Genomic DNA, 26,045 nt, shown 5'->3' with positions numbered 1-26,045 from the left:
TGGTTAAAACTGCAATTAATCGCGTTTAATTTTTTTAATCTCAATTAATTGTTTTGAGTTAATCGCATGAGTTAACTGCGATTAATCGACAGCCCTAATAAGAATCTATCTAAGGCTAAGCCTACTGGAGATCATAAAGTCTTACTTTTTTTTATTAGTGTTCGAATAAATTAACACTTTAAAATATTTGACTATTTTAGACAATATTTGACTGGACAATTGACCACTTATTTTTGGATTATTCAAATGCCATCCCTTAGTACTTTGGCACATTGGAACCCTGTAGTGAGGTTCACTGTAATATAAACAATAATGAAATCTGATCTCCCACTGTGAAATCTGGTGTTTTGTGTGCTTTTACCCTATACTATCCAGATTTCACAGGGGAGACCAACATTTCTCAAATTGGGGGTCCTGAGCCAAAAGGGAGTTGCAGGAGGTCACAAGGTTATTTTAGGGGGGTCATAGTATTGCCACCCTTCCTTCTGCGCTGCCTTCAGAGCTGGGTGGCCGGAGAGCGGCGGCTGTTGGCCGGACGCCCAGCTCAGAAGGCAGTGCCCCACCAGCAGCAGCACAGAATTAAGGGTGGCAGTACCATACCATGTCATCCTTACTTCTGCGCTACTGCCTTCAGAGCTGGACAGCCGGAGAGTGGCAGCTGCTGACTGAGTGTCCAGCTCTGCAGGCAGCAATGCAGAAGGATGGCAATACCATACCAGTCCATCCTTACTTTTGTGCTGCTGCTGGCCAGCTGCCCAGCTCTGAAAGCAGCAGTAGAAGTAAGGGTAGCAGTACCACAACCTCCCCCTACAATAATCTTCTGACCCCCCACAACTCCTTTTTTGGTCAGAACCCCTACAATTACAACACCATGAAATTTCAGCTTTAAATAGCTGAAATCATGAAATTTATTATTTTTTAAATCCTCTGACCGTGAAATTGACCAGTATGGACCATGAATTTGGTAGGGCCTTAATCATGCGTAATTAAAGCTAAAAGAGGCAGTGTTAAGGAAGCGCACACCACTTTGCCTTTGTCATTTCCCAACTTTTCAGTGCCTAGCTGTGTAATTGTAACATTTTCTTACCATTGTGTGGTTTCTGTGGGTTAAATAGAGAAACTGTGTGACTTGTCTAAGGCCATATAACAAGTTATGACAGAACCAGAATTAAAGTCATCAGTGCCTGGTTTCCAGCTCACTGCACTAAACAATACTGCTTTTTAATGCATTAAGAAGTAGCATATAATTTTTAATAGATTCTGTTCTTGCATTAACAATAAAATGAGTTCTTACAATGGGAAAATGTTAGTGCAGTGGGATTTTTATTTCATGTTTTGCTAAATTTTAGCAAATGTCTCTTTCAGTATGTGAGAGGACCTTTCTTTTCAGCATGAGATTAATTCCTTGAATTTCTCTCGTGTCTTGTGTGTTTAGGCACAGTTATTCTGGTGGGAAAACATTGTCACCTACAACATTTATTGCAACTAATAAAACAGAGCAGCTAATAAAAATATTGACTAAAATGGCAGCAAGAAAAAAATCTTATTCATTATGTGCATTGAAATGTTGCTTCAGTGGCATAATGGTGCTGTTCTACTGTCCATGTGCGAGACCTTAATTATGACCCAGTAGTCCAATTTAGGAGCAACACTGACATACGGTGAAGGACTGCCCATTGCTGTCTTTTTGTGCTTGGAGGATGGTGACTTGGAAATAAAGCCTTGTTGGGGATTTGAACAGGGAAATCTTTAGAACTCCATCTGAGGGAGGCCCCAATGCCTGTGGAAGGGGGCCCCAGTGCCCATCTTATGGGGGCTAGGTGGTTCAATGGGTTGATAATTTAGCTTGTCATTCTTAGAAACCAGGGTTTCCACAACCGAGAAAGGTGTTTGATGCTTTTAATCCACATACCTGGTCAACATTTTTGTTCATGTCACAAAAATCACTGTCATACTGAAAGGTGAACTGTCAGGCTGAAGGGAGGTTACTAGTGGAGTTCCTCACAGACTGGCCTTGGGACTCATCTTATTTAACATTTTTGTAATGACTTTGGCACAAAAAGTGGGAGTGTATTAATAAAATTGGCAGATGACACAAAGTTGGGAGGTATTGCCAATATGGAGGAGGACCAGACTGTCATATAAGACGATCTGGATGGCCTTGAAAACTGGAGTAACAGAAATGGGATGAAATTTAATAGTGCGAAGTGCAAGGTCATGGATTTAGGGACTGTGATGGGGTGTACAAACCCCACACTAAGCAACAAGGGCTTAAGGGCTCATTTTGGGCTCAGCCAACCCTGCACCACCATACCTGCAGCAAATGCTCCATCTGCTGGAGGAATGAAAAGTCAGCGAATTAGCTCAGTTGGTGAGCAGCGCTGAAGGTGAGCAGACCTTCAGCCCACAGATCCAGCAGAGCATAGTGAAACCTAAAGGCTCTGACGCAGCTGCCCAAAGGGGCCCTCTGTGAGGGAAGGGAGGACCCTCCGTAGAGACAAGCAGAGAGGGAAGTATCCTGTGGCCCTGGACAGTGGCAACTCCCTCTTGTTTTTTTTTGATTTGGATTTTCCTACCAGGCAAAGACCTTGGACTGAGCTGACCCCGGGGAGGAGACGAGAGGAAGACGCCCAGGGAGGACAGCCTTAAGTAGCCTTGGTTGCCAGGTTACTGGTAGCCCAAAGGGCCCTGGGTCGGAGCCTGGTGGAGTGGAAGGGCCCGGGCTCCCCTCCCCACAACCCCCTTGACAGTCTGGGGTTGTGGCCATGACCACTAGGCCACGCTTCCCAATCAGACCCTGAGTGGAGACCATTACAAACTGGTGGAGAACATGGGTATTCAATTCCACCCCTGAGAGAAGAGGAGATTGACTGACCTAGGCGGCCAAACAGCCTGATTTAGAACAACATGGGCTGGTTGGCCAGTGACGATGGAGAACAGCCGATAGCTTGGTTGATGGTCAGGGCACTTACCTGGGATGTGGGAGGTCCAGGTTGAAATCTCTGGATTGAATGAGATAAATTCTCTTTCTCTCTCTTTCTCTCATGTTGACCAGAAATTTCAAAATATAAAATAAACAGGTATATGGCTGCAAAAAGTTTCTGTGTTGACAAATTTGCATTTTCAGATCGAAAAAACTGTTTTGTTGAAAATTTCATGATCAGCTCTAGTCAGGAGTGATGTGCATTAGCAAAGCTCTGGGGCTTGGGGAGTTTATGGTAGGGGGTCATTGTAGGTTAACATGAATCATAGAATCATAGGACTGGAAGGGACCTCGAGAGCTCATCTAGTCCAGTCCCCTGCACTCATGGCAGGACTAAGTATTATCTAAACCATCCCTGACAGGAGTTTGTCTAACCTGCTCTTAAAAATCTACAATGAAGGAGATCCCACAACCTCCCTAGGCTATTTATTCCAGTGCTTAACTACCCTCACAGTTAGGAAGTTTTTCCTAATGTCCATTCTAAACTGCCCTTGCTGCAATTTAAGCCCATTGCTTCTTGTCCTATCCTCAGAGATTAAGAAAAATTTTTCTCCCTCCTCCTGGTAACAAACTTGTATGTACTTTTATGGAAGTGCTTTGTCAGAGCTGTTTGCAGGAGCCGACCCTTCTATTCTGCGTTGACTCTAGTCCAGTGGTTCTCAACCAGTTTACCAATGTGGGCTGCATATACAGCTTTCTATGTGTTATGTGGGCTGCATCCACACAATATACATACCTGTATGGCCCTAAGGATATCACGTGGGCCGCAGCTGTGCACTGATTGGGCCACAAGCAGCCCGCCGGCCATGGGTTGAGAACCACTGTGTCAGTGCTAAAACAACAAGGAGTCTGGTGGCACCTTAAAGACTAACAGATTTATTTGGGCATAAGCTTTCATGGGTAAAAACCTCACTTCTTCAGATGCATAGAGTGAAAGTTACAGATGCAGGCATTATATACTGACACATGGAGAGCAGGGAGTTACTTCACAAGTGGAGAACCAGTGTTGACAGGGCCAATTCAATCAGGGTGGATGTAGTCCACTCCCAATAATAGATGAGGAGGTGTCAATTCCAGGAGAGGAAAAGCTGCTTCTGTAATGAGCCAGCCACTCCCAGTCCCTATTCAAGCCCAGATTAATGGTGTTAAATTTGCAAATGAATTTTAGTTCTGCTGTTTCTCTTTGAAGTCTGTTTCTGAAGTTTTTTTGTTCAATGATAGTGACTTTTAAATCTGTAATAGAATGACCAGGGAGATTGAAGTGTTCACTTACTGGCTTATGTATGTTACCATTCCTGATGTCCGATTTGTGTCCATTTATTCTTTTGCGGAGGGACTGTCCGGTTTGGCCAATGTACGTGGCAGAGGGGCATTGCTGGCACATGATGGCATATATAACATTAGTGGATGTGCAGGTGAATGAGCCCTTGATGGTGTGGCTGATGTGGTTGGGTCCTCTGATGGTGTCGCCAGAGTAGATATGGGGACAGAGTAGGCAACGAGGTTTGCTACAGGGATTGGTTCCTGGGTTGGTGTTTCTGTGGTGTGGTGTGTAGTTGCTGGTGAGTATTTGCTTCAGGTTGGGGGGTTGTCTGTAAGCGAGGACTGGCCTGCCTCCCAAGGTCTGTGAGAGTAAGGGATCATTTTCCAGGATAGGTTGTAGATCGTGGATAATGCGCTGCAGAGGTTTTAGCTGGGGGCTGTATGTGATGGCCAGTGGTGTTCTGTTATTGTCCTTGTTGGGCCTGTCCTGTAGTAGGTGATTTCTGGGTACCTGTCTTGCTCTGTCAATCTGTTTCCTCACTTCCCCAGGTGGGTATTGTAGTTTTACGAATGCTTGATAAAGATCTTGTAGGTGTTTGTCTCTATCTGAGGGGTTGGAGCAAATTCGGTTGTATCTTAGGGCTTGGCTGTAGACAATGGATCGTGTGATGTGTCTTGGATGGAAGCTGGAGGCATGTAGGTACGTATAGCGGTCAGTAGGTTTCTGGTATAGGGTGGTGTTTATGTGACCATCACTTATTTGCACTGTAGTGTCCAGGAAGTGGATCTCTTGTGTGGACTGGTCCAGGCTGAGGTTGATGGTGGGGTGGAAATTGTTGAAGTCCGGGTGGAATTCTTCAAGGGCCTCCTTTCCGTGGGTCCATATGATGAAGATGTCATCACTGTAGCGCAAGTAGAGGTGGGGCACTAGGGGACGAGAGCTGAGGAAGCGTTGTTCTAAGTCAGCCATAAAAATGTTGGCATACTGTGGGGCCATGCGGGTACCCATAGCAGTGTCACTGACTTGAAGGTATAAGTTGTCCCCAAATCTGAAGTGGTTGTGGGTGAGGACAAAGTCACAAAGCTCAGCCACCAGGCGTGCTGTGGCCTCATCAGGGATACTGTTTCTGACAGCTTGTAGTCCATCCTCATGTGGAATATTGGTGTAAAGTGCTTCTACATCCATGGTGGCCAGGATGGTGTTTTCAGGAAGAACACCAATGCATTGTAGTTTCCTCAGGAAGTCGGTGGTGTCTCGAAGATAGCTGGGAGTGCTGGTAGCATAGGGTCTGAGGAGAGAGTCCAAATAGCCAGATAATCCTGCTGTAAGAGTGCCAATGCCTGAGATGATGGGGCGTCCAGGGTTTCCGGGTTTATGGATCTTGGGTAGCAGATAGAATACCCCTAGTTGGGGTTCTGGGGGTGTGTCCATGTAGATTTGTTGCTGTACTGTAGCTGGGAATTCCTTGAGCAGATGGTGTAGTTTCTTTTGGTATTCCTCAGTGGGATCAGAGGATAGTGGCCTGTAGAATGTGGTCTTGGAGAGTTGCCTGGCAGCCTCCTGTTCATAATCCGACCTGTTCATTATGACTACAGCACCTCCTTTGTCAGCCCCTTTGATGATAATGTCAGAGTTGTTTCTGAGGCTGTGGATGGCATTGCGTTCTGTACGGCTGAGGTTATGGGACAAGTGATGTTGTTTGTCCACGATTTCAGCCTGTGCACGTCTGCGGAAGCACTCTATGTAGAGGTCGTCTGTCATAAATCTGTTAGTCTTTAAGGTGCCACTAGACTTCTTGTTGTTTTTGTAGATACAGACTAACACGGCTACCCCCTGATACTTTGTCAGTGCTGTTGTCCTTTAGGATCTTGAAATAATCTGGATTCATGCTGCCTTTTGATAAAGTAGTGTGTATGTTCTTTTTTCTCTGAATGACTTGTCAGCAACCAGACTGCAGGCGTTTGTGTATAACAATGTTTTATTTTCTAGGTCCTGCTTTGCTGCTCACCAGTGATAATATCAAACAGCGGCTTGGTTCTGCTGCACTGGACAGGTACCCATTTCCCTTGACCCACTACTTACCGAGCAATGCTAAGGAAGGCCCAAGATGCACTTGTCTAAGAATCACACACTCAGCATGGGGAATATTTGCTAAAATATTTACGTTCCCATCAAAAAATAAGCCAGGCATACTAACCTTTTTAAAATAGAGCTAAGTTGATTTTTTAAACTTTATTTTCCACAGACTCTCATTTTTCACTTGTCAAGCATATGCTTTTGAAATAGGTGTCAGGTTAATTATCCTAGTCCTTGAATGAGTGGATGTTTTGCATTCATTTGTAAAAATGTCATGAAATGTCTGATTAATGTTAGGTAGAGGCATATCCTGTTTCTTCAGTGTGTGTGTGTGTGTGTATTTAATGGAACAAATAGCAGGAAAATAAATGGGTAAGAGAGCCTGGAAATGTTAGCTGAGACATAGACTGAACCCAAATATGAGGAATTTCTCAAGCTTGTCAGTTATAAATGTGTTAGGCTTTCTTTTCGCTTAACTTCTCTGCTCAAATAGCTTAATTTCCAGTATTGTGTATTGCTTGTGAATGTCCTTACCCAGCCGGCCTGTCTGGGAGTATAGAACCTGGGTCTTACCTGATTCTACAATAGCAACTTTGGTAAAGGCTCATTACAACTGGACCTTCTAGCCCAGCTTTGGTTCTGAGAACAGGATTCCTGAAAATGGCAATACCCTGCTAGTTTACAAGAGTAAAGCAGAAGAACAGTGCTGCTTCTTTGCAAAGCCTGTGATGACGGCAGAGTAGCTTAGCCCTGGATTTGTTAAGGTTGTGGCCGAACCCTGAAGGTTTTAGAAGTTTTGTCGATGCTGATCCAGACTTTATAAATGTTCCTGTCTGTACTTCCCTCTAAGAGGCTCTGGCTTCCACCTCCTCCATGACCCCTATTAAAACTGCCACTTCCTTCACTTCTTGAAGACCCTGTTGCAGAGCAAAGCTTCTCTGGTGGCATTGCATTCAAAGTGCACATGCTCTGCGGCTGTGCACCCCAGAGAACATTACAATCCCGGGAACATGCACTGTTAGATATGGGCAGTGGCCAGGGTTCAGCTGCACCGAAAGCATCCTCCTAGGGGAGAGGGCTGCGGGGAGGGTGCTTTGGCTGTGCGTGAACTCTAAGGGATTGAATTTCTTATTCACATGTGAAGAGTGTCTCACATTTAACTCGGAGGATGGAGGAAGGTTTGTTTTGGCTTCTGTTTTTTCCAGACTGGCTTTTCCCATACCAAGTGCAGTGGGTGGAGGGACAGATTTCCCCCCCTTCCCCCCATGATTAGGAAGACAGTGTTTTTTTAAAATAGAATATTTAGCTAGGTTAGATTTCAGTCCTTTCAGTCATTAGACGTGTCCCTTTTAAAAAATGTTTGGGTGACCCCAGCTTCTGTTTATAGTCTCCAACATTTCCCCTCTGGGCTCAGTCCTCCACTCTGGCTGAATTCTTGCTGTGAATTGATCGTAATCGTTTTGTTTGTTTGTGTCCCCCAGTATCCATGAGTACAGGCTATCTAGCTGGCTGGGGCAGCAGGAAGATATTCACCGTATTGTGCTCTACCAGTCTGACAGCACCCTTACTCCTTGGACACAGCGCTGTATCCGACAGGCGGACTGCATCTTAATAGTAGGGTTGGGAGAACAGGAGCCCACTGTTGGAGAGGTGCGGAATGTCTTTCTTTTTATCTGAGGGTGGGGGCAAAATTGCAAAACAACCTATTGTGTGACTGAGGCCTTTTTCTGGCTTTGGATTTGATACCCCTTGGTCATTATCACCTCCCTAGAAGTTTCTTTGAACTCCTGGGAGTTTGGGAAAACCTACCACCTGCAATCTCTGTATACATCACCTCCCTGGCTTGTCTCAGCCTTGGAACAGAACTAGTGAGTAGATGGAGAATGGGAGTGCTGTAAGTTAAGCTATGATAATAATGAAAAGTAAAGAAGACAAGGAGGGAAGAATGGAAGAAGGAGAAAAGAATATTTGAAAAAAGTGTCCTCATGTAAAATAGGCTGAGAACACCCTAAGCAGCAGTAAGCATTTTTAAACCTTTACTTTTTATCAGCTTGGGAGTAGATTTCATTTTATATGAGCGTCGTATGTCCATCTTGTTTAGATGTACAGTAGGCATTATATGGAAATAGTGTTCAACTTGTTTACTTTAAACGGCTCTTTATAAGTTCCTGCTAATCTTCAAGCAGGGAAAAATTAACTAGCTAACATTGTTAAGAGTAGCCACATAAATGCAAAGGAAGGTGAAAATATATTAGCCTATATCACCTTTGTGCGATTCGTCCTAGTGTGCACATTTACACAGCTCCCTGCACATGCAGATGAGGTGAGGAGCAAGATGGGAATGTGGAGGAAAGTAGAGGTGGTGTACTTTTGTAAGAAATACTGTACTCTGTTAGATTGGCCCTGTACTAGTGGATGTCTGACTGTGTGAGTGTAATGTGCTTCAGCTAGAAAGGATGCTGGAGAACACAGCAGTCCGAGCCCAGAAGCAGCTGATCCTGCTCCATAAAGAGGATGGGCCTCTCCCTTGCCGAACTGTGGAGTGGCTCAACATGAGGAGCTGGTGCTCAGCTCATCTTCACCTCCGCTGTCCCCGTCGAGTCTTCTCCCGGAGGAGCCTGCCCAAGCTGGTAAGGGATACCTGCCTCTGTGTGTTGGTCTTCTGTCAGCACTTTCAATCCTAGCACCACATTTACTGTTCATTAAAGATAACCTGGGATAATGTCAGTGCATCATGCTGTGACCTGCAGTTGGGAAAGGTATTACCAAGATATTGTCTCCATTAATTGAGGACCTAATTCATTGTAGAAATCTAGTAGAGATCCTTGGTTTACAGCTGATTTAGGGACTGAAGGATGTATGTAGGGGTTTTGATCTGTTGGAGCCAGTGAATATGTATAACTGTTGCAGATGATACTAAACTGCTCAAGATAGTTAAGACCAAAGCAGACTGTGAAGAACTTCAAAATGGCAAATGAAATTTAATGTGGATAAATGTAAAGTAATGCACATTGGAAGAAATAACCCCAACTATACATACAATATGATGGGGGATAATTTAGCTATAGCGAATCAGGAAAAAGATCTTGGAGTCATCGTGGATAGGTCTCTGAAGACGTCCACGCAGTGGGCAGCAGCGGTCAAAAAAGCAAACAGGATGTTAGGAATCATTAAAAAGGGGATAGAAAATAAGATGGAGAATATCTTATTACCCTTATATAAATCCATGGTACGCCCACATCTTGAATACTGCATACAGATGTGGTCTCCTCATCTCAAAAAAGCTATACTGGCATTAGAAAAGGTTCAGAGAAGGGCAACTAAAAGGATTAGGGGTTTGGAACGGGTCCCATATGAGGAGAGATTAAAGAGGCTAGGACTTTTCAGCTTGGAAAAGAGGAGACTAAGGGGGGATATGATAGAGGTATATAAAATCATGAGTGATTTAGCGAAAGTAAATAAAGAAAAGTTATTTACTTGTTCCCATAATACAAGAACTAGGGGCCACCAAATGAAATTAATGGGCAGCAGGTTTAAAACAAATAAAAGGAAGTTCTTCTTCACACAGCACACAGTCAACTTGTGGAACTCCTTGCCTGAGGAGATTGTGAAGGCTAGGACTATAGCAGCGTTTAAAAGAAAACTGGATAAATTCATGGAGGTTGAGTCCGTTAATGGATATTAGCCAGGATGGGTAAGGAAGGTGTCCCTAGCCTCTGTTTGTCAGAGGGTGGAGATGGATGGCAGGAGAGAGATCACTTGAACTGTTATGTAGCCCTGTCACGGGGTGGTCCCCCTGAGAGTCCTTTCAGGCCTTCATCACAGACCGCACCCACCCTAGGTCTCTTTCACCACCATGTTTTCTTGTATTCTTCTAGCAGGCCACAGCCAGTAGTGCTATTTACATCTATTTTCCGTCCGTAGCCAGCCCTCCTTGCTTGCTTCTAGGGAAGGGAACTGTAGTAGCAGCATCTAGTCCTGCCTGCTTCAGCCTTTCTTAAGGCTTCCTGTTCTCCCCCCGCACTACCGTCCTGCTTAGCTCAGCGGTGGGCAAACTACAGCCACATCCAGCCCGCGGGACTCCCCTGCCCTGCCCTGCCCCTGAGCTCCTGGCCCTGGAGGCTAGCCCCTGGCCCCATCCCTGCTGTTCCCCCTCCCCCGCAGCCTCAGCTCACTGCGCCACAGCCAGGGCCGGATCCAGCTTTTTAGCCGCCCCAAGCGGCAAAGAAAAGAAAAAACAAAACAAAACCCAATTGCGGTAAGGGGGCAGGGAGCAGGGGCGTTGGATAGAGGGCAGGGGAGTTCCGGGTGGTGGTCAGGGGGCGGGGGTGTGGATAGGGGTTGGGGCAGTCAGAGGCCGGGGAACAGGGTGGGTTGAATGGGGGCAGGGGTCCCGGGTGGGCAGTCAGGAATGAGAGGAGGGGTTGGATAGGGTGGCAGGGGGCAGTCAGGGGCGGGGGGCCTGGGGGCAGTCAGGGGGACAGGGAGGGGTGGATGGGGCAGGGGTACCCGGGGGGCCATCATGGGACAGGGAACGGGGGGGTGGATGGGGCAGAAGTCTGGGGGGGTCGGATAGGGGGTGGGGGCTGGGCCACGCCTGGCTTTTGGGGAGGCACAGCCTCCCCTAACCGGCCCTCCATACAATTTCGGAAACCCAATGTGGCCCTCAGACAAAAAAGTTTGCCCGCCCCTGTCCTAGCTGTTGGGGGTACTTCTGCCCAGTTAGCCCCTCAGCTGTATTTCTATTCAGTTAATTGGTCTCCTCTGCCAACTACCAGTTAGGTCCCAATTAATATAGCCTGGTGGTGGTAGAGTGACAGGGTGCTGCGTTAGTGCCGGACTCAGTACACCCTGTTACAAGCCCTTAACGTTATCATAAGGCTCTCAGTGTTTGAGGAGAGGGTGCAGAGAGCCAAGCAGGCTGAAATCCTGCATAAATTGAGGAACTTCTTTGTGGAATACAAGAATGAGGCTTTCTGATGGTTAGTTGCAACTAGTTGCATTTTCTTAGTGTTTGAGTTCAACATTTGATGTTTTCCTTCCTGTTCATTTTTGGATACTTCATGTTATTTTTGTTTTGTTTTTTTAGGAGGTTGGGTGGGAGGAAGGTATGTCATGACTTTATCTTTCCCAAGAAGTTGCACAGTGCATACCTTGTCATGCAGCGCAATTGCACATTCTCAACTCAGTGGAAGAGGGAGCCTTTTAAACATGTGGTCAAAACTGGTGGCCACCTTAATACAGTGAAGGCCGAGTAGCTGTTTCTCTTACAAAACCTGGAGGCTGGGGGAATTTGTAACAAAATGTCAGAACAATTGGAAATGGCATCAATGTGAAGCTTGGTTGAATATCATGGGATTCTGCCTAGTTAAAGTTGTAACTTATTTTGCAGGCAGGTCCATCTTTAAAGTGGATAAACTGCTGTAGTGTTAGAAAGAGAGCGAGAGAGCTTCAGCTCTAGTTAGCTGTTCATTTAGGGACCAGTTCTATCCCATTGATTACACTGGGAGCTTTCGGTGCTCTGCAACTTTGAAAATTAGGCCACCTCTCTTTAGTACCTAAATGTGGGTTATATGCCTAATATTTTGTCCTTATCCTTCTTGCCTCAGTGTCCCTGTTTATAGATGAAAAATGTGACAGTGCAAAATGTTATTTCTTCCCTGTGTTTGGCTGGCAAGCCTTCCCTTAGCTTGTTTGTTGAACATCCCTTAACATTGGTTTGTTTTGAAATGTTGAAGGAAACAGGTTTGTGGGCTACATTCTGATTATGACATCTAAAAGAAAATTAAAATCCTGCTCAGTTTGTTTAATGATTTTGTTAGTGACACAAGCTGAGCCAATTCTCTGTGTCTGAAGGCGTAATCTGTCAGCCATGACTAGGAAGGAGGGATGAGGACATGTTTGTGCCTTCTTGTCCTTTGGTTCACCCCCCTCTCCACATGGTTCTCCATAATGGACAAATGAGTGCTAGAGACAATCATCCGAGGTTGCAACCTTTAATTTCCTTTAGCTCCTATCCCAGACACTCCCAGACACTGCCACCATGCTAAGAGCCGTGCAGCATCGTCTGAATATCAGGGCTATAAAGCACGTTCCCCCATCCATAACTTTCTACGGAATGTATTTTTTTCATAGATTCACACACACAAAAAATCAGAGGCTTCAGAGCAGTTGGGAACCTGAAATCCTTGAGCAGGCTCTAGCTCTTAGTGGGTACACTGTTATCTATTCTGGCACCTGTTCACCCGGGAGACTACATGTCTTCCATTGACCTCTCTCATATGGATCTCTGCTGCCACATACAAGATTCAGAGCCACTGATTAAGGGCCAACCCCCCTCATCTGTTGCTGCTTGGATGGGTCTTGTAGGTCCATCTGGGTCTGTTCCTAATTGCATTGTGTCTGTAAGGGATTAGGGAACATATCAATGAAGAAGAGAAATATTTGGCTTTTGCCTGTAAGTTAGTTGTCTTCAGTTATGCCTGTGCACTATCTGTGGCCCACCCTGCATTGGCCAGCATTAATGCTAACATGTAAACATTCTTAGAGGGAAACAAATGTACACACTTCAATTTTCTTATATTTTAAAAAGGAACTTTCATTATTTTTAGCTGTGTAAATTACAGCCTTCTGGGTGGGGGTTTGTGAGTGGGTCTTCGACACTGCAATATGAACAGCTTTGATCTGCCTCCTGATCGTCCAGGAGAAAACCCACCCATCAGATGTGTGTCATAATATTCCTATGATCTTTACCTCCTACATGCAGACAGTACCAGTTGTGCAAGTGCAACTGTTGACAGCACTGGCATTAAAATCATTGCTTGTATTAAAGCCCAGACTCTTAATATCGTAGTAACATCACGTCTGTGATTACTGCTGTCCACATCTACCATTTTTTTGCCTTCCCCCCCTTTTGGCTTATGAACTCTGAATGCAGCTTATGGAAGCATCATTTGCTTTTGTATATGTCTTGCATGCTGCAGTTTTTCATCAGGAGGAAACTCAAGAATCTTACTAAGCTCAGTAATTAATTAGTGGAGAGCTGTTGTGTTGGCTCATCAGCCCAGATTTGAAGGTGTTTAGCAGGACCTTCCAATTGCTCATTTTGCTGTGAAACAGGTGCATCTCCTGCTTCTCTTCATGTTTTTATCAGATGCTTGAGTTCTTCTATTCTGGGTGGGAGGGAAAGTGTTAATGCATGAATGAAAGCTTCTGTTTTTCTTCTAGTAGTGTCCCTACGGGTGCTCCATTCTAGGTTTTCTAGCACCCCCTGCGCCTTTGATTAGAGATTTATCGCAGCAATGTCCATTTGGCCTGCATGTGTGCCCTAGTCAGCCTCGTGCCCCATGCCGTTGTTATATAGTACTGCGTGGGTGAAGCACCCTCAGTTCCTCAACCACCTCAACCTTAGATGGAGCTCTGGCAGTTGTTCCCATTGAGATTTCCTCAACTTGTCCTCGTTTCTTATGTTAATAGATAGTCTGAGGGCTTGTTTCCACTTACCAGGGGATTGACGCACGGCAGTTGATCCACCTAAAGAAGACCCGCTAAATCGACCACCGATTGGTCTCCCGTCAACTCCGGTACTCCATCGGAACGAGAAGCATAAGGAAAGTTGATGGGAGAGTTTCTCCCATCGACCCAGCATGGTGTAGACACCGCAATAAGTCGACCTAAGGTACGTCGACTCCAGTTACATTATTCATGTAGCTGGAGTTGCGTAACTTAGGTCAACTTAGCCCCATAATGTAGACCTGCCCTTAGTAGCTCTTAGCATGTGACTAATTAGTTGTAAGTAGTAGTAGTTTAAGCGTCCTAGTTTAAAAAAAACGTTTATTTTTCTTTCATATGTGTTATATATTATGGATACTAGGTAGTAGTTATGCCTGGTTCTCCCAGCTTCAAACATTGTCTGTTATGCCAGGAGGTGATCCCGGTAAGTGACAGACACTCCCGCTGCATATGTTGACATGGGGAATCGCACATTGCCCAGGAAAGCTACATCTGTCTGGTGCTGAAATCAAGAGCCTGGAAAAACATGGAGATAAAACTTCATTTGCTCATGATGGAGAGCTCTCTATGCCCAGCTTCTGACCCATGCCAAGGGACAACCCCTGTACTCTGGTCTCTGAGCAAATCTGCTGCCTCCACAATATTGGAGCCCCATATCTCCGGGTCATCTAAGAGGAAGACCCAAGACTCCTCTCATAATTCCTTAAAGGTCCATGCCCCTGGATCATCAGGTAGAGAATCTACCTCAAAAAAAACCAAGGTTGTCAGTGACTTGAACCACTAAGGCACCATATGCTCTCCAGTCAGATTACCCGCAAGGCGACTGGTTCCTCCGACACCAGGGCATCACTAGATTGAAAGATGGCAAAGCCTTGGTCCGGAGAGATTGCACTGTTAGCAGACTGAGGTGGCAAGAAGAGCGCTTCTGCTTCCTTGGTACCAAAGTTATGCTCAGAATAAAAAAGGACAAAGCCAGAGTCATCCTAAGAGTTCCGACCTGGCCCAGATTTCTTACCTGATTCAGCTGGCCGTTTGCTCTCAATCACTCTCCACGCTGCTCCTCATCTCCTCTCCCAGGAAAGCGAGATGATCCTTCGCCCCAATCTCGCAGTGCTTTGTCTCAAACCATGGTTGATGGTTCATGGGATTAGAGGCAACCTGCTCAGAGGATGTAAAATGAGTACTATTGCACAGCAGGAAGCAGTCCACTCGCTGCACGTACTCTCAAAAATGGACGAGATTTGTCAGTGGTTTGAGCATTGGCCTGCTAAACCCAGGGTTGTGAGTTCAATCCTTGAGGGGGCCACTTGGGGATCTGGGGCAAAATCAGTACTTGGTCCTGCTAGTGAAGGCAGGGGGCTGGACTCGATGACCTTTCAAGGTCCCTTCCAGTTCTAGGAGATGGGATATCTCCATTAATTAAATTAAATTATTAAATTAATTAATTAAAAAATTAAAATTAATTCAAATATATGCCACCAATGACCTCATTGCTGCTGGATATACTGGACTATATCCTAACAATAAAAAGCTTGGGACTCTCGATGAACTCCATAAGAGTTTACCTGGCAGCCATCACGGCTTCCTACCCCACAATAAAGGGTTATTCCGTCTTTGACCACCCAACCACAGCGAGATTCTTCAGGGGACTTGGAAACCTCTACACGCCAGTCCAATGCCCTACTCCTGTTTGGGACCTCAGTCGAGTCCTTAAATGCTTCACAAGACCCCCGTTTGAACCAACAGCTATCTGCTCACTGCTCCATTTATCAATGAAGACAGCATTCCTGATAGCCATCATGTTGGCACAGCAGGTTGAGGAACTAGGAGCCCTGATTACATGCCCCCCTTTCACAGTAGTTTTTAAGGACAAGGCCATGCTGCAACCCCCTCAAAAATTTTACCCAAAGTTTCTTATGAGTTCCATATTAACCAACCCATTTACCTGCCTGTTTTCCACCCCACACTACATCTAGATAACCAGGAGGCACTGCTGCACACCCATGAAGTCAGGAGAGCCCTGGCCTTCTATCTGGACAGGACAAAGTCCTTCAGAACGACCCACAAGTTGTTTGTTTCAGTAGCAGATAGTCAAAAGGGTCTGCAATCTCTAATCAAAGGCTTTCCAAGTGGAGATCAGCCTGTATTAATTCTTGCTACAAATCTTTCAATATTCAAACACCTTTGAATATATGCACTCATTCTATTAGGTCCATTTTCACATCTATGGCATTCCTCAAGAACGTGCCCATTATTGAAATACGTAAGGCCGCCACTTGCTCACCTAACAGAATGCTATAACTCACAACTCTGCTGCTGATACTATGTTTGGTTTGGCTGTACTTTCTTTGGTACTGTACTCCGAAGTCTCCCCCATCTTAGAGGGAACTGCTCAGAAGTCACTTAGAGTGCAGCACCCATAGGGACACTGCTGGAAGAAGAAGAAATAGTTCCTCATCCTGTGCAATCACTGTGGTTATTCGAGATGTGGCCCCCTACAGGCACTCCATTACCTGTCGTCCTTCCCCTCTGCTTCAGAGTTCTCTGCTGTGGAGCTTGGCAGTAGAGAAGGAACTGAGGGCAGTTATATAACAACGGCACAGGGCACAAGACTGACTAGCACACATGTGCAGGTGACACGGACACTGCTATGAAAAATCTCCAGTCAATGCGCACCTAGATTGGAGCTCCCATAGGGACACACATCTTGAAGAACCACAGTTACTGCACAGGGTGAGTAACCATTTCTTATGTGAAAGATTTTACTTTTGGAGTTGTCTGATAACTTAGGGTTGTTTTGTCCTGAAATATTGAGAGCTGAACAAATACAGTAAACAAACCACATGGGACACATGGTGAGCTATTAAGATACCAGGAAAAACAACGAGGAGTCCTTGTGGCACCTTAGAGACTAACAAATTTATTTGGGCATAAGCTTTTGTGGGCGAAAACCCACATCATCAGATGCATGGAGTGAAAAATACAGTAAGTAGAATATATATCATAGCACATGAAAAGATGGGAGTTGCCTTACCAAGTGGGGGGTCAGTGCTAACGAGCCAATTCAATTAAGGAGCCCAGCCCCGCTTTGCCCCCAGCTCTGCTCCAGCCCAGCCATAGCCCCGACTCCCAGGCCAGCTGTGGCTATGCCACGGGTCTTTTATTCCAATGTAAAGATACCCTAAAAGCCTTTGAATAGATGCTGGGTACAAAAGTGCTTTCAGTGTATCCGTAGCTTCCTTGGCTCTAGGTACTGAGAGTCCCCTTCTCCCTGGGCAACCCTTTGCCAGGTAATTAGAGAGCCAGCAAGCAGGCTTCCCCCACTACCTGAACCCACTATTTATTAGTCCCTTTGTTTTCTAGGAACAGAACCTTGATCCAGATGAGTGAGATTTGCATAAGTGATAAGAGAGGTTTGCAATATCCCAGCTGCACTGTGCTTGTCATAAAATTAAAGCAACTTTAATTTGTGTAATGTCTTCCATGCCAAAGGCATCTCCAGGTGCTTCCCAGAGTTAAATAATAAATGGCCGAGGGAAAAAAGGAATGAAAAGATACATGCAGGGGAGGGGAGAGATTTTCAGATAAAAAGAAATGGAGGAGAGCTGATGAAGCAAAGGAACAGGGGAGTTTTTCTGTGCAGTTGGAGCTGCAGACAAGGTGGTGCTTGCCTGGGCAGTTGCAAGACAGTATGAAGGAATGGAGGCAAACATTCAGCGACGGGAGGAGCAGAGAAGAGGGGCAAGGACAGGGTAGGCTGATGGGGCCTGACCTTGGAGCAGTGTTCTGAAACGAATGGGGAGAATTTGAGGTTGGGGTAAAGTTGTTGCACTTATTTGTACAAGTGTGAAATTGGTTAGCAGTACCATGCACATACTAGAGACTTTGAACTTGGTGAGCCTATATTGAAAATTATTGTAAGAACTGTGGCAACAGGAGATGAAGGTCTGAATGAGGATCCAAGCAGTGGTGGACACAGGCATTGTTCCACAGATACTAAAAAGCAGATATACAGATATAGAAAATGTGGAAGATATAGAAAAGTGTACAAATTGAAGGCATGTAAAAGGTCTGGGAAGAGGAGATATATAGTGTGCCCCTAGGTTGCTTGTAGGATTGTTTTTCAGGGACACTTGAAGTGGTTAAGGCATGTTATTGTTAGTGAAATTAGACATTTGTTACTATTTTGAACAATTGAAGCTCTACAAATCCAGGTCCCTGTCCAGGACAGGAATGTTCCTAGTGGTGATAATTGGTAGCTCCTTGAAGAATGAAGTCTCTGTTCAAACATACATGATCTTCCTCCCAAGGGCAGCTTCCTCATTTAGAGTATACCTTAGCTGCAAGTGAAGATGTAATTGTAGCATGCGTAGATGGAGCAAGATGAAAACTAGCCCGGGTAACAATAGCAGTGAAGACCAGTGGCACAGGCTTCAGCACAGGTTAGCAACCTGAGGATGTATCCATGGTCCCTGGTGGGCCTGTACTTAGGCTAGCTGCCCAAGTACAAGCCTGTGCCATCATGTCTTCACTTGTGTTGTTACTTGTGTGTGACCCCAAGAGCCCCTTCATGCCCTCTGGCAGGGGGCCCACTGTACAGTAACTCTTATCAGGCCTGACACACTCAGAAACCCAACACACTGTCGTCATAATATGTATCCAAAGGATATCTTGTACGGTATTGTATGTAAACTGGTGATGCATTGTGTATAATGAATTATGTATGTGCTGGAAGTATGTTCTTCAGATGTGTTTGGACAGCAGTGCATAAACCCAGTCTACCCTAGACAAAGGAATGTGCATTGACCTGTCTGTCCGGCTTGCTTGCAGGCAGAGGGCAATGAAAGCACATGTACATGTAAGATAATCACAGCAATCAAGTTAACAAGGGGAAGATAGCTTAGTGAGCACGCTAGGGGACAGAGTCTGTATCCCCAGGAAGTCTTTCTGGCTCTTGAGGAAAGACAATGGACTTTGGGGAAATATAAGGAGACCATCATTTAGGGAACAAAGGAGACAGCACCCTCTGATTCTATGAACATTGGATCCTCTTGCCAGAAGGATTGGAGATGCTGGTGGCTTGATGTAAGTGAGAAAGCTGTTTAGGCAAAGTTAGTAGTAGACATTGGAAAGCATGTTTCATATTGTTTTGTTAGTAGCCATGCCTGTCAATTTTACTCTTGCTAAGTATCATTTACATCTCTGTTCTTTGTTAATAAATGCATTCTTAGTTGTACTATAAATCATCTCAATACTGTTATATTGAAGTCAATGTGAGTCTTTAGCTAAGCTAGCAGACTGGTGTGTGCTGTGTCTCTTTGGAGACAGGGAACTTAACTTCTATGAGTGTCTAGTGAGAGGGACAGCACGCTCCATGGAGATGTGTCTGGGGAACTTAGGAATTGGGGAGTCACTGATTGTTAGCTGCAAGACAGGGTTTAGACTGGTAGAGTGTTGAGGAGCTTGCTGGCAAGGCAGACAGGCTGCAGTGTCAGGGAGCTGACACACATGCTAATCTCCAGCAAAGTTCATGCTCACACTTGCTAAGGCAGAGTGGTAACATGGTGGCTTGTGGTTCTGGACTGCCATGAAGAGAGCATCTAGTGGTAGCTAGATTAAAACCAGCATGGGGATCCTACCCATGCTACAGTTATACCTTCACTTGAATCAAGCTAGCACAGGTAACAATGGTAGTGAAGATTTGGCTATTGTTACAGTGCTAGCTTTAAACTAGCTATGTCTACCTACTTCCTAATGGTGCATTGCACATGTGTGATAAACCATGCTCTAAATTGCCCTTTCTCTGCCCTGCAGATAGAAATGTATGAACGAGTATTTCAGAAACCACCAGACCGTCACTCTGACTTCTCTCGACTAGCCCGTGTTTTGACTGGAAATGCTGTGGCCCTAGTGCTCGGAGGTGGTGGAGCCAGGTAAGTCCCATAAGGTTGTTCTGTGTACTCTGATAAGGCCTCTTACCCGACGTGATGCAACATTGTCATCAGGTTGTATTCTGAAATGATCCTATGGGATGAGACAGAGTCTGGAAAATCACACTTGTCCTGTGAACCCTTGGGCAGGTGGTGACTTGTACACTTCCTGCACATATGCGTGAAGCATCTGGCACTGGTCACTCTCGGAAGACGGGATATGGAGGGCTAGCTGGACCTTTAGACTGTCCCAGTATGGACATTTTTATGTTCTTGTGAGCACCTATGTAGGGGAGACTCAGGAGATGCTGTCATCATTGGCTGTAAGTGTGGATTTATGCAACAGAAACCACAAATGTTTTGGCTTGTTCCAAAGGGAGAATTCTCTCTTCCCTATTCTCTTCTGTCTATTGGCATATGACAGAGGGAAGCACGGAGACTTTCTCGCCTCTTTTGGCTTGCAGTGACATAGAATCATAGAATATCCGGGCTGGAAGGGACCTCGGGAGGTCATCTAGTTCAACCCCCTGCTCAAAGCAGGACCAATCCCCAACTAAATTATCCCAGCCAGGGCTCTGTCAAGCCTGACCTTAAAAACCTCTAAGGAAGGAGATTCCACCACCTCCCTAGGTAACCCATTCCAGTGCTTCATCACCCTCTTAGTGAAAAAGGTTTTCCTAATATCCAACTGTCATAACTATAAAGGGAAGGGTAACAGCCCTCCTGTGTACAATACTATAAAATCCCTCCTGGCCAGAGACTCCAAAATCCTTTTACCTGTAAAGGGTTAAGAAGCTCAGGTAACCTGGCTGACATCTGACCCAAAGGACCAATAAGGGGACAAGATACTTTCAAATCTTGGGGGGGGAAAGGCTTTTGTTTGTGCTCTTTGTTTTGGGGGGAGTTTGCTCTTGGGACTAAGAGGGACCACACATCAATCCATGCTCTCCAAATCTTTCTGAACAAGTCTCTCATATTTCAAACTTGTAAGTACAGCCAGGCTAGGCGTGTTAGTTTTATCTTTGTTTTCTCAACTTGTAAATGTACCTTTTGCTAGGGTGTTTACCTCTGTTTGCTGTAACTTTGAACCTAAGGCTAGAGGGGATTCCTCTGGGCTCTTTAAGTTTGATTACCCTGTAAAGTTATTTTCCATCCTGATTTACAGAGAGAATTTTTACCTTTTTCTTTAATTAAAAGCCTTCTTTTTAAGAACCTGATTGATTTTTCCTTGTTCTAAGATCCAAGAGGATTGATCTGGACTCACCAGGAATTGGTGGGGGGAAAGAGAAGCGGGGGGGGGGGGGGAATGATTAACTCCTCCTTGTTTTAAGATCCAAGGGGTTTTGGATCAGTGTTCACCAGGGAGTTGGTGGAAGAGTCTCTCAAGGCTACCCAGGGAAGGGAGTTAGCCCATTGGGAGTGGTGGCAGCGGACCAGATCTAAGCTAGTAGTTAAGCTTAGAAGTTTTCATGCAGGCCCCCACATCTGTACCCTAAAGTTCAGAGTGGGGAAGGTGCCTTGACACCAACCTAAACCTCCCCCACTGCAACTTGAGACCATTACTCCTTGTTCTGTCATCTGGTACCACCGAGAACAGTCTAGATCCATCCTCTTTGGAACCCCCTTTCAGGTAGTTGAAAGCAGCTATCAAATCCCCCCTCATTCTTCTCTTCTGCAGACATGTTAATCCCTGCATGGATCCTTATTTTTGGAAACAGCATTTCAAAACTTTCCAAAGCCATTAGTTAAAAATTCTGGCAGCAAGGACTGACTCGTACCCTAATGGGAAATTATGTTGGTGTTTACAGTATTCAAAACCTCTGCCTCATCTTTGCTTGTGAGAGGTTTCCTATAGCAGAAAGGCCAGAACACCCACCTGGAGTTCTTCCCTTTAGAATTCTGGCCAAAGTCCCAGTGGGCTTTTAGAAATAGATCACCGCCTGCACTTTTCTTTGCAGTTTCTTCCAAAATAATTCTGTTCTTTGAGAACTTTCTCCTGAGGCAAACATTCTGCAAAGGAGAGTTGCAAGTTCCTGTGGTTCAAGAAGTCTGTGCCCCTACCCCATCCCTGAGCCCCCCCCAACCCGGAGCCCCTCCTGCACCCCAAACCCCTCATCCCCGGCCCCATCCCAGAGCCTGTACCCCCAGCCCTGAGCCCTGACCCCCTCCCCCTCCCCCACCCCAATCCCCTATCCCATCCCTGAGCCCCCCCCCAACCCGGAGCCCCTCCTGCACCCCAAACCCTTCATCCCTGGCTCTACCCCAGAGCCTGCACCCCCAGCCCTGAGCCCCTCCTGCACCCCAGTCCCCTGCCACAACCCAGAGCCCCCTCCTACACCCTGAACCCCTCATTCCCAGCCGAACCCCTCAGCCCTCACCCCCGCACCCCAACCCTCTCCCCAACCCTGAGTCCCTCCTACACCCCAAACCCCTCATCCCCAGCTCCATTGGGTCACAGGCATCAATAATTTTCTTCAACTGGGTCCCCAGAAAAAAAGTTAGAAAACCACTGATCTAGTCTAACCCCCTGCCAAGATGCAGGATTTGTTTTATCTAAACCATCCAAGGCAGATGGCTATCCAGCCTCCTTTTGAAAACGTCCAATGAAGGAGCTTCCACAATCTCCCTAGGCAGTCTATACCATTGTCCTACTGTTCTGACAGGTAGGAAGTTTTTCCTGAGATTTAATCTAAATCTGCTATGCTGTAGTTTGAACCCAGTCCCTCTTGTCCTGCCTCTGTGGCAAGAGAGAACAACATTTCTCCATCTTTTTATGGCAACCTTTCAAGTATTTGAAGACCGCTACCATGTCCCCCCTCAATCTCCTCTTTTCCAAACTAAACATTGCCAGTTCCTTCAGCCTTTGCTCATATGGCTTGCATTCCATCCCTCTGATCATCTTTGTCGCTCGCCTCTGGATCCTTTCCAGTTTCTCCACATCCTTTCTATCCATTGGTGACCAAAATTGGACACAGTCCTCCCGCTGAGGCCTAACCAGCGCCGAGTAGAGCGGTACTAGCTTGATGTTGAGCCTCTAGTATTACATCTTTTAGGAACTGCCAACCCCCTTCAACTCCTTTTCTTCCTAATTGGTCTTTCCACGGGACCTTGCCTGCTATTTCTCTGAGTCTGTTGAAATCCACCTTTCTGAAGTCCAGTGTCCTTGTTTTGCTGTTCTCATGTCCTCCTTTCCATAGGATCTTGAATTCTATCAGTTCATGATTACTTCCTCCCAAGTTCCTGACTACCTTCACATTCGCAACTAATTCATCCCTGTTGGTCAAAGCCAGATCCAAAATGGATGCCTCAACATTCTGAATCAGAAAGCTGTCCCCTACACATGCTAAAAGAATTTGCAGAACATACTATGTTTTGCTGCAGTAGTCTTCCAACAGATATCTAGGAAGTTAAAATCCCCCATTATTACTAGCTCATGTATGTTAGCTAATCTTGTTCCTATTTGAAGAATGACTCATCAGCTTCCTCTTCCTGATCTGTGGTATATATGGGTATGTCTACACTACCCGCCGGATCGGCAGGTAGCGATCGATCTATCGGGGATCGATTTATCGCGTGTAGTGTAGACGCGATAAATCGATCCCCGATCGCTCTCCGTCGACTGCTGAACTTCAGCTCGGCGAGAGGCGGAAGCAAAGTCAACGGGGGAGCCGTGGCCGTCGATCCCGCGCCATGAGGACGCGAAGTAAGTAATTCTAAGTCGATCTAAGATACGTCGACTTCAGCTACGCTATTCTCGTAGCTGAAGTTGCGTATCTTAGATCAATCCCCTCCCACCCCCAGTGTAGACCAGGCCTAAGAGACCATAACATCGCTGCTGAGATTCATTTTATTTAAAGGTAGCCATCCTGCAGCAAAAATACTTCAGGAGCAGACTTCAAAGAGAAACTGCTGAGCTTCAGTTAATTTGCAAATTTGACACCATCAGCTCAGGATTAAACAAAGACAGTGAATGGCTAGCCAACTACAAAAGCAGTTTCTCCTCTTTTGGCGTTCACACCTCAACTGCTAGAAGAGGGCCTCATCCTCCCTGATTGAACTAACCTCGTTATCTCTAGACTGATTCTTGCCTGCATATTTATACCTGCCTCTGGAAATTTCCACTACATGCATCTGACGAAGTGGGTATTCACCCACGAAAGCTTATGCTCCAATACGTCTGTTAGTCTATACGGTGCCACAGGACTCTTTGTCGCATTTTATTCCTTCTTGCCCCGCATCTATGCACTCACACCCCTTTTATAAATAGTAACTTGGACATTTCTGCTCTCATGACTCATAGGAAATTATTGACAATCAGAATCATAAAGCATGTTGTGGTCTATTTAAAAACCTGGAAATGTCATACTTTTGTCCATAGGCCAGTGTATTCACGGAGGGAGTATTCAGCATAATGAAGGTTAGAATTTTCCTGTCTCCTGTACTTCAGCTTGGTTAATTAGTCATCTAATGTTCTAGCTGCCAGCCCCTAAAGCTTAATTCTTGGTGTCAGTTAAGAATCATTATCTTGCTCACCCACACAGTTTTCTGACCTGGAGTGGTTCATTTCCTCTTATTTATTAACATGTTAAATATCATCCTTCCTAGGTCTCTTGCATACTATTGAAACACTGAGAGGTAAGAGGAGAGCAGAGCATTGGCTATGCTTGGGGAGCCAAGGAGAGATTTTATTCTGCTAGATATTTTAGACCTGAGGATTTCTTGCTGTATAGTGGAGAGCACTCATTTTGTTACGTGATATTTTATGTAGCTTTTCTACACCACAAGGCCTGTGTCACTCCAGAATATTGTATGATCTTATATACTCTACTCCAGAATACCATGATCCTCTTGGAATTTTACTGTTCCAAACAAAGCCCACAGCCCAGGTGCATGGAAAATTACTGGCCCAAGATGGAGTCCAGGGTCACATAAACATATCACATGCCTTACATGCTTTGATGACTCTCAGAGGCAGCCATTGCCTATATTCTTTCTGAGGTGTCCATCTAGTGAGGAGGGCTTTAAACTAGGTTCACCGGGGGAAGGAGACCAAAGCCCTGAGGTAAGTGGGGAAGTGGGATACCAGGAGGAAGCACGAGCAGGAGAGCGCAAGAGGGGAGGACTCCTGCCTCACACTGAGAAAGCAGGATGATCAGCGAGTTATCTTAAGTGCCTATACACAAATGAAAGAAGCCTGGGGAAGAAGCAGGGAGAACTGGAAGTCCCTGCATAGTCAAAGAATTACGATGTGATTGGAATAACAGAGACTTGGTGGGGATAACTCACATGACTGGACTTCAGAAAAGCAGACTTTGACTCCCTCAGGGAAATGATGGGCAGGATCCCCCTGAGGGAATAACATGAGGGGGAAAGGAGTCCAGGAGAGCTGGCTGTATTTTAAAGAATCTTATTGAGGTTGCAGGAACAAACCATCCCGATGTGTAGAAAGAATAGTAAATATGGCAGGTGACCAGCTTGGCTTAACAGTGAAATCCTTGCTGATCTTAAATTAAAAAAAAGAAGCTTATAAGAATTGGAAGATTGGACAAATGACCAGGGAGGAGTATAAAAATATTGCTCAGGCATGCAGGAGTGAAATCAGGAATGCCAAATCACACTTGGAGTTGTAGCTAGCAAGGGATGTTAAGAGTAACAAGAAGGGTTTCTTCAGGTATGTTAGCAACAAGAAGACAGTCAAGGAAAGTGTGGGCCCCTTCCTGAATGGGGGAGGCAACCTAGTCACAGAGGATGTGGAAAAATGTACTCAATGCTTTTTTTGCCTCTATCTTCAAAAACAAGGTCAGCTCAGACTACTGCACTGGGCAGCACAGTATGGGGAGGAGGCGACCAGCCCTCTGTGGAGAAAGAAGTGGTTCAGGACTACTTAGGGTATGTCTACACTACAAAATTAGGCCGAATTTATAGAAGTCGGTTTTTTAGAAATTGTTTGTATACAGTCGATTGTGTGTCCCCACACAAAATGCTCTAAGTGCATTAAGTCGGCGGACTGTGTCCACAGTACCGAGGCTAGCTTCGACTTCCGGAGCGTTGCACTGTGGGTAGCTATCCCACAGTTCCCGCCCATTGGAATTCTGGGTTGAGATCCCAATGCCTGATGGGGCAAAAACAGTGTCGCGGGTGATTCTGGGTACATGTCGACAGGCCCCCACTCCCTCTCTCCCTCCGTGAAAGCAACGGCAGACAATCATTTCGTGCCTTTTTTCAGCCCAGACGCCATAGCACTGGGATCATGGAGCCTGCTCAGATCACCGCGGCAATT

General features: G+C 45.6%; 1 protein-coding gene across 1 annotated transcript in view; it reads left to right on the top strand.

Annotated features, from left to right (window-relative positions):
- Positions 1 to 26,045, top strand: part of PNPLA7 (patatin like phospholipase domain containing 7) — a 424,003-nt gene that overhangs the window by 276,492 nt on the left and 121,466 nt on the right. The window contains exons 23-26 of the mRNA XM_065418594.1: positions 6,237 to 6,300; positions 7,805 to 7,973; positions 8,771 to 8,953; positions 19,650 to 19,768. Of these exons, the coding sequence (XP_065274666.1) occupies positions 6,237 to 6,300; positions 7,805 to 7,973; positions 8,771 to 8,953; positions 19,650 to 19,768 (535 nt within the window). The remainder of the gene's footprint in view (positions 1 to 6,236; positions 6,301 to 7,804; positions 7,974 to 8,770; positions 8,954 to 19,649; positions 19,769 to 26,045) is intronic.

This window comes from Emys orbicularis, chromosome 18, assembly GCF_028017835.1.
Source record: "Emys orbicularis isolate rEmyOrb1 chromosome 18, rEmyOrb1.hap1, whole genome shotgun sequence".
Lineage (NCBI taxonomy): Eukaryota > Metazoa > Chordata > Testudines > Emydidae > Emys > Emys orbicularis.
The sequence above is the reverse complement of the archived record's forward strand: the minus strand, read 5'-3'. Positions and strand labels throughout refer to the sequence as shown.